Below are 8998 nucleotides of genomic sequence, written 5' to 3'. Positions count from 1 at the left end.
CTGGCCTAGGGGCCAACTGGTTTTGTGCTGAACGAGGGTCCCAGTGGTTCCCTTGCACCAGCAGGACACTGGTTTGGCTCATCCCAGTCTGTGCTGCTGAGGTTTGACTCCGTGCACAGGGGATGCAGAGCTCGGGATGGACCTGTCCCAGGAGGTCCCATGTTTTCTTTCACTCTCTAAATACACCAAACCCGCAGTGTTTGCTGGGGCTGGGCTCCCTCTGGAGCAGGACAGGAGAGAGCAGCTCCTCTGGGAAGCAAACTGGGCTCTGCAGGGATGCTGTGCACAATGGGGAAGAGGGACCTACCATCGGGTGGGATTAAGGCTGTGGCTGCTCGTCCCCAGATCCCCAGTGAATTCCCAGGCTCATCCCTGCTAGGAGCTTCCACCTTGAGCAGCCCTGGAGTGGGTCACCAACTCCTCCTGCATGTTGTCCTGCCACTCCAGGGCTGGTGTCCCCTTCCCATCGTGCTTCCTGTCCCTGAGGCTGCTCTTCTCTCATTTAAAGCTCCACTCACGTTTGTACAGGCTGTACTTTTGGGGCTGTGAGTTATCCCGGGCGCTGCTCTGCTTTTTCTGGGATGGAATGGGGGATGCTGCATCCATTTGGAGAGCCCCTAGGGGTGCCCAGGGTGGGGGGGCTTCCAGCTACCACCATCTGTGGGACCTGAGAGGAGGGGGGTGGTGGAGGAGAAAGTCTGAAGGAAAAGATGTCTATCTGCTGAGAAGGTGCCTCACGCAGGCACGTCTGCTGGGGACAGGTTAATTCCCTGGGAGAGGAATGCTGTGGGAGCAGAGCAGGGTTGTCCTGGGGCTAGAGGCACCCAGTGCTGGATTTGGGGACACATGTGTGATTTCTGAGTGCCCCTCTCCCCACTCTACGGGTGGGTCGGGAGCTCAGTGGCCACCAAGCCCAGCGCTCTCAGCCGGGATTTCCATTCGGGCCAAACGGGAAGCCAAAGGGAGAGGGGGTGGTGTGAGCTTCGGAAAGAATAAACCAGCCACCCTTGTGTTGATCCCCTCCTGAAAAAGCCATCTCGGCCAAGCCGTGGCGTGACGTCATTCCCTCCTTGCAGTGGGAATTCGTGCACTTCCCATGATTGAGCTGCTCGACCGGGGAGCAATTTCCTGACGCTCTCCTGGTGGTGACCCCCTGCCCGCACCTCCCCGTCCAGGCGTGAAGCCCTTGGCCACGGACGTGCGTAATCGTGAGCGCCGGGGGCTGCCCCGCTCCCCCCAGCACCTTGTGAAGAGCCAGTAAAAGTTGGTTTGGCTGCGGAAATCTCAGCGCAGAGTTTCCTCCTGGCAAAGAAGTGGAGCCTCCTCTGTCACCTCCTGGCTTTTGTGCATCGCTGCTCAAGGAGCTGAGCAGGGACGTGATTGTTCAGCCTGGAGAAGAGAAGGCTCCGGGGAGACCTTATAGCAGCCTTTCAATATCTGAAGGGTGCCTGTAGAAGAGCTGGGGAGGGACTCTTTGCCAGGAGGTGTAATGATAGGACAAGGGGAAACGGTTTTAAATTGGAAGGAAAAAGATTCAGATTAGATCTCAGGAAGAAATTTTTTACTATGAGGGTGGTGAGACACTGGAACAGGTTGCCCAGGCTGCCCCATCCCTGGAAGTGTTCAAGGCCAGGCTGGATGTGGCCTTGAGCAACCTGCTCTGGTGGGAGGTGTCCCTGCCCAGGGCAGGGGGGTTGGAACTAGATGATCTTTGAGGTCCCTTCCAACCCAAACCATTCTATGATTCTATATGGTGGGGACGGTGGCCACGGTGGCAGGTGGGCAAGGCCCAGGAACCTGCTGGTGCCAAAGCCAGTTCTGTGCCCGCCAAGGACGAAAAAGGGTCAGATTTTAATGTTTACAGGAGGTTTTTTTGAGACACGGCGTATGGTGCAAAGTACAAATTGCTTCAGCCACAAGAGCAAAGAGGCGTTGGGCCGGGTTGTTCCCCGTTGGCCGGTGGTGTTGACACTGGGTTGGCGTTCAGCCCACGTGCTGGGGACGGGCTGGCAGGGACTGGCCCAGGGGCCAACTGGTTTTGTGCTGAACGAGGGTCCCAGTGGTTCCCTTGCACCAGCAGGACACTGGTTTGGCTCATCCCAGTCTGTGCTGCTGAGGTTTGACTCCGTGCACAGGGGATGCAGAGCTCGGGATGGACCTGTCCCAGGAGGTCCCATGTTTTCTTTCACTCTCTAAATACACCAAACCCGCAGTGTTTGCTGGGGCTGGGCTCCCTCTGGAGCAGGACAGGAGGGAGCAGCTCCTCTGGGAAGCAAACTGGGCTCTGCAGGGATGCTGTGCACAATGGGGAAGAGGGACCTACCATCGGGTGGGATTAAGGCTGTGGCTGCTCGTCCCCAGATCCCCAGTGAATTCCCAGGCTCATCCCTGCTAGGAGCTTCCACCTTGAGCAGCCCTGGAGTGGGTCACCAACTCCTCCTGCATGTTGTCCTGCCACTCCAGGGCTGGTGTCCCCTTCCCATCGTGTTTCCTGTCCCTGAGGCTGCTCTTCTCTCATTTAAAGCTCCACTCAATGTTGGTATGGACTGTACTTTTGGGGCTGTGAGTTATCCTGGGTGCTGTTCTGCTTTTTCTGGGATGGGATGGGGGATGCTGCATCCATTTGGAGAGCCCCTAGGGGTGCCTGGGGTGGGGGGGGCTTCCAGCCACCACCATCTGTGGGACCTGAACCCTGAGCCAGGGCTCCTGGTTTGCACTTTGCAAACATCTCAGTTTCAGCTGGAAGCTTCTGGGGAGGCTGCAACCCACCATGCTGGGAGTAAGACCTTCTTAGCTCAGCCCTTACAAATAGCTGACGGGGCTCGGCTCTCCCTGAAAGCTTGCTCTGACCCTGGAGATCAGGCTTTTAGTCCAACTGGTAGCACTGGCTCCTCTCCTAAAAGACGCTGCTGCAGCTCCTGTGTCTGGTGTGTGTGTGTGTTTGTGTGTGTGTGTGTGTGTCTGGCTCCAGCCACGCTGGGGCTTGTGCCGGGGCCGGACGCTGCCCTTCCTCCCAGGAAGAGCTCGGTGGGTGTGTGACTCCATGCATTCTGCATTTGAAAAGAAAAATTAAAGGAAGAGACAAAGCAGGGCTGGGATCCCTCATGGGAATGACCTGGGGCGTTTGCCACCCTGTGCCACGGCTCTGCCCTCGCTGCCCGTGCCCGGCTCAGCCACCCAGGGTGAACAGGTCCAGTGGTTTTGAGGCAAATATTAACCAAGGGCTTAGCTCCCTTTGCAGCCCCGTGACCTGGCCGCAGTCCCAGGGCTGTGTTGATCTGCTGCTGGGGAGAGGGACGGGGGTGCCCTGTGCTTGGCTCTTGGGCTGTTCCTGCAGCCGGGAGAGCGTCGGGCGAAGCTCCTGGCTGTAATGGGGCTGTTTAAATTCCCCTCTCGGTTATTAGTGCAGCTTCTCTCGACTCCACCTGTTCCCTTCCATAGCTGGACCGTGAATCACGTTGAGATCAGGGACCTTTTGTGGTCCCATCACCTCTGGCTCCTTTGTCACATCCCTGTGGCCAGGCTGAGGGCTGGCATGGGCAGAGCCATGCTGTAGCTGGGGTGGCCGATGGCACCCCCTGGGTGCTGGGGTCCTGCAGCTGCTTGTCCTCATTTCCCTTCATGCTACATGAGATGTACATTTCTATCCAAGTGTCTCAGATATTCACCTGCTCATCTACAGCTCCCTGAAGATGGGGGTAACCCAGGAGCACCCAGGGACCCCTCCATTCTAGCAGGGTGCTGCCTACCTACCCCAGCCCTGGGGTGTCCCACCTGAGTTCGGTGCCTCAACCCCTCTCCCCATGCCTTGTCTTTGCAGGAGACGTGCTCTTCCAGATGGCAGAAGTCCACAGGCAGATCCAGAACCAGCTGGAGGAGATGGTGAGTGCCCCAGCCAGCCGTGCCGGGCTCTCCTGGCTGCGGGCACTGCCGGTGTCGCAGCCGAGCAAATTCTTTTCCCTGTCTGGTCCGGGTGACACCAGCCCCTCTGAAGCAGATTTGCTGAGCTGCAAAAGCTCTGGTCTGCTCGGGCATCCACTCCTGCCCTGCTGAGCCCCTCTCTGGGTGTCCATCTGTCCCTCGCCACCCCCAGCCCCTGCTCTGTCCGTACAACCCCTCTCCCCAGGTGGCATTTGCCGGCCCCCACCAAGGAACCGTGTGGTTTTTTTCTCTTTCCTCCTGCAGCTCAAGTCCTTCCACAACGAGCTCCTGACGCAGCTGGAGCAGAAGGTGGAGCTGGACTCCCGGTACCTGAGTGTGAGTTGTGCTCCCGCGTGGTCCGGTCCCACCTCCAGCATCTCCCGTTCCTGCTGCCCCACTCCCTGCACGGGGACAGTCATGCCCGGGCACCGCTCCTCTCCCCAGTTCCAGAGGGGTCCCTGGCCATCACATCACACATTTGACAGCATTTTCCCCACTCTCAGGCTGTCACTGCCCCTTTTTACTCTCTGGGATGTGGGGATCCTACTTCTCCCAGAGTCCGGGGAGGGGGATTTTTCACTACAATTTGCACTAAAGCAGAGCAAGGCAAGGAGTCAAGAGGCAGGAGGGGCTTTGCTTATTGGGGGGGCAAACAGAATTGTCAAGATCAATTATGCATCTTTCATTAAGATGCTTTTGAACAGCTCAGAGTCTCAGCGTGGTGCAGTCTCGAAAAGAAAGCCACGAAAATGTGTTCACCTCGTCCGTGAAAAAAGCAAGGGAGCCAAGAGCAGGTGGCCGTGTGGGGCACCCCACGCTTGCTATGGCTGTGGGGAGCAGGCACCCCCTCCATCCTGCCCCACACCTCGCATCCTGAGAAATGGGGGGCAGTTCTAACGGCATAGTATCTCCCAGCCACAAGCAGTTTGGTTTCCTTACTTGTACCGTCCCAGTTTTAAATGCAGGGAGACCCTCAGCTCTTCATTAATGGCATTTTGGGTGATGCCCCACTCTGGGTGTTGACCCTTCCAGCAGGGACTCAGCTTTGGATGCTCAGAGTTTTCTCCTGCCCCATCCAGGCTGCCCTGAAGAAATACCAGACAGAGCAAAGGAGCAAAGGGGACTCGCTCGACAAGTGCCAGGCAGAGCTGAAGAAACTTCGGAAGAAGAGCCAAGGCAGCAAAAACCCCCAGAAGTACTCGGACAAGGAGCTGCAGGTAGGACCCCGGATGGGGAGGGCAGAGCAGAGCATCCCCTACTGCATCCCTGCATCCCCCACCACATCCCCCCTGGCTCCTGGTGCTGCTTTTGTGGTTGGTTTTTTTTTTTCCCCTTAATGAATGAACCCAAAAAGATCATTAATTTCTGTTGTGCCAGCTCCATCTTCCTCTGGATGGTGTTTTGCTTAAATATTGTCTGTGCCTGCTGCCGGGGCGCCCCTTCCCCCAGCTCGCCGGGGCGGTGGCGGCACGGGCCGGGGGTGGCTGCGGTGAATCACCGCGGTGTGATCGCGGCGTGGGGGCTCGCACGCCCACCAGGCACCGTGTGCTCACGGGGTCCCGGCTGCGAGGGGCTGGGGTCCCTCCTGGGAGGGTTGTGCCGTGGGGTGGGCACGGTTCGGAGGTCGGGGTCTCATGGCAGAGCATCCAGGGCACATCCCAGGGATGTGGTGGGCTGTGACACCCCGGTTACTGATGCATTCACGGTGGGGGTTCATGAATTCTGAAGTCTGGAGTTTGAGGTTTGCCTGGAACATGGCAAATTTCACTGAAAAATTGCTGCATCTACCTGCAAGCTCTGGCTGCCAGCTGCTCGAGTGAAGTCCATTGAGTGACTGCAGCGCGAGTGGTACCTTGAAAAGGGGAAGGTGGACCCTCAAGGCAGAAATTACCTGGTTTTGTGTTGGAGGCACGAGGGTGTGTGTTATGTTGGGACCAGGATCCGTTACTTTGGATGCCACGGGCTGGTATCGTGTCAAACCAGAGGGAGATCTAGACGTTGGTGGCACGTCCCTCACCAGGGCTGTGTACGGGGTGGCAGCTGAAGTCATTGGCAGAGAGCTGCCGTGGAGGTTGTGCTGGGGAAGTGACATTCTTCGTCGTGCTTAAAATTTGGGAAATCAGTCATCTCCCGGTGGCGTGAATCAGAATTAAGCACCGAAGGAGGAAAAAATCCCGCCCGCAGTCATCCACCCCACGCTGAGCTCCTGCCCTCCCAGCTCCCAGGCTGGTGTTGGGCTGGTCTGAGGGGGCACGGGGGGGTCCCAGCGTGGCTGTCCCGTGTGGGGACAGCACTGGGGACAGGGGGGCTGGCTCCTTTGTGAGAACTGAGCAGCTTCAGCCCCTGCAAGTCCTGGCTCTGCAATTCCTGCTGAGCCAGAAAAGCCCCGTTGGGCAACGAGGCGCAGCGTGGGGAAACTGGGGTGAGGTGGGGGGGATCAAACCTGTTTTGTTATCCCCCACCTGCTGATAGGGACAACAGAGCAGAACTGATGCCAAACCCCCCAGGCTGGTGCCGTGCTGGGATCCCCATCCCACACCCGGCGTCGGAGGAGGAGATGGGTCCTGGTTGATCAGGGTTACGGAGCTGGGAGAGGAGCAGTGGTTTGATGTGGCGGGAATGGGGTAGTCCTGTGAGTGTTGGGCAGGGAAGGAGGATCAGGCTTTCATTCTCTTAATCTTTCAGCAGTAAGTATTTAGGAAGCGCTTATCTCTGAAAAAAGCCTTATGATGGCTTTTGAGCTTAAAGAGCTATGAGACTGCTCAACCGCTTGCTGCTTTCTTTTTTTTTTCCCCCCTTCTGTGATCAAAACACCAAGTTAAATTGCTGAATTTAGCAAGAGGGCAGTTTCCCCTCTGTTCTCTGCTGGCGGCAACGCTGATAATTCCTCCCAATGGAAAAAGAGTGTCCACCCTTGATGCTGCTCTTACACCCTGAGCATCGGAGAGCGGGGGGATTGCTCCAAGGGTGGATCCAGCGGGTGTTGGTACCGACCCAAAGAGAGACCCTTGTTTTGGGGCTTCATGAAGCCAGAGCATATGCAGGGCTGCTGGTGTCTTACCATGGGGGTTTTGCTCCACAAAAACCTTTCTAGACTTGCTTAAAGCGGAGAACTTTGCTGCGTGTGGCTCGGTTTGTTCAGCTGGCCCAGAGCCACCCCTGTAAAGCCAAGGAGGAAGGAGGCTGAAGGCATCTCGTGATGCTTGCGGGAAGCTGCAGACTTCATCAGGCTGGTGCCTGGGGACCACAGGCCGGTCGGCCGCCAAGTGGATGGAGCTCTCCTAATGGGCTGTTGCAAATTACTCGTCTCATCATGGGAGAAGCTGCTGTTGATGGAAGCGTCCTGGTGGCTGCATCAGTCATCTCCTTCAATAATGCGATCGCGTCTTACTCTTCTCTTGAAGACTCATCCACTTAAGCTACTGTAGCAGTCAGCAGCCCGGAGTCTGGTGCTCTGTCATCATCCCTCTTCATATTTAATGCTACGGGAAGCAGAATCGCTCCTTTCTGCCTCTTCACCACTTGTTGAGTGACCACATCTTGTCATCGCCTGCAAGTGAGGAGGGTGGGAGAGACAGTGCTGTCCTTCGGGGAGCTCCAGGTTTCTGTAACGTCTCGCTCTGAGATGAGAGGAGGTTTGGGGCTGTTCAGGCTCTGGTTTGCTGGTGCCAGGGTTCCAGTGTGGTTCAGGCTCTGTGCTCTGCTAGATTGGTCAAAAAACCCAGTAAAACAGCCCAAACATCTCACCTGTGGCTCCTCAATTCAGAATTATGAAGCAGAAATAAATGCTGACACTCAGCAGGCACTGCACATGACTAATTATCTCGTGGCTGGTGAGCAGTAGCTTTGGGAGGTCTGCTCGGGATGAGGTGGTGGAACGATGCTCACAGACACTTGCAGGAGGCTCCTCCTGAGCTTCATCAGCTGCTCGTTGCATGGAGAGAGCTGATCCAGGGCTGTCTGCAAGTCCCACGTCACCTGCAAGTCCCTGGCCGATGTCTCTTGCACTTGTTTATGGGGTTTAATAGGTGAGGACAAGCGTCGCAGGATTAAAATGGTTGATGATTTAAAACACCTTGTGGTTTGCTGTGAAGACGACTCACGTAGCTTAGAAGCAGCTCCAGGTGCAATTAGGCTGCAGGAGAGATTTTCCATCTCCAGAGCTTTGTCTGTCACGGTCAAGAGAGATGCTGTGGTTGTGGGTTGTGACTGCTGAACGTTGCAATAAAGCCAGGCTTTTTATTCCTTATGAATCAGCCCAGAGCCTTTGTTATACGTGAGGAATGGAAGCTGAGACACCAAACTGCCTCAAATGTCTCATCCTAGTTATGTAGTTACTGAGATTTTTTTTTGACCTGTGTTGAAAACCAGGAGAATAAACCGATTCCATTCACTTCATGTGTCTCACGAAGACAAATGAAAACAATATTAAGATTAAACAATCACCGAGGAGCCTAAAGTGCTGTAATTTCGTTAAATGCTGGTTATGATCAAGCCGTGAAATCAAGGTCACGATGGGTTTTAGGACCTTGATTGAATCAGCAGCTCAACAATGAAGTTATGTCGGTTTGAGCTATTTATCACATCGTATTAACGCCACGAGCCATTGGGTTTCTCCGTCGGGCTGAGACGAAGCCGGGTGTAATTCAGGCTAAATCATGAAGCTGGGGCTGGCTGTTTGTGGTGAAAGGCTGTGCCTGACCTGGGCAAAAGGGCTTTTTGGCACAGCTCTGCCAGCAACTGCTGCCCAGGGGGGTCTCATCCACACCTACACCCGCTCCCACGGGAATATTTTAAGCATTAAATACCACTGTGCCAAATAACCTGGGGTGGGTTTATAAACTTTTGTAATTGAAACCTCATTTTGGTAATTCCCATCAGGAGAAATAATTTTAGGTGTAGGTCAAGAAGCTCTAACTGATAAGGAGTTTGCACAAACCAGGTTACGTGGGTTTATTGTGAAAGTCAAATAGGGAAGAATTATGTAAAAGCTCAGCTGCAGGTAACTCTGCCCAGGTCTGATCCGGCTTTTGGCTGGGTGTCCAGACCCAGTGAACGTGGTTGGTGGGTGCCAGGA

General features: G+C 55.5%; 1 protein-coding gene across 1 annotated transcript in view; it reads left to right on the top strand.

Moving 5' to 3' along the window:
- The window catches only part of BAIAP2 (BAI1-associated protein 2), a 70232-nt gene that overhangs the window by 16439 nt on the left and 44795 nt on the right, over nucleotides 1-8998 (top strand). Inside the window, exons 5-7 of the mRNA XM_014949707.1 lie at nucleotides 3821-3882; nucleotides 4186-4257; nucleotides 5001-5138. Coding sequence (XP_014805193.1) covers nucleotides 3821-3882; nucleotides 4186-4257; nucleotides 5001-5138 — 272 coding nt within the window. The remainder of the gene's footprint in view (nucleotides 1-3820; nucleotides 3883-4185; nucleotides 4258-5000; nucleotides 5139-8998) is intronic.

Source organism: Calidris pugnax, unplaced genomic scaffold (genome assembly GCF_001431845.1).
Source record: "Calidris pugnax isolate Ruff unplaced genomic scaffold, ASM143184v1 scaffold9, whole genome shotgun sequence".
NCBI classification, from domain to species: domain Eukaryota; kingdom Metazoa; phylum Chordata; class Aves; order Charadriiformes; family Scolopacidae; genus Calidris; species Calidris pugnax.
Note: the sequence above shows the minus strand (reverse complement) of the source record. Positions and strands in the feature narration are given on the sequence as shown.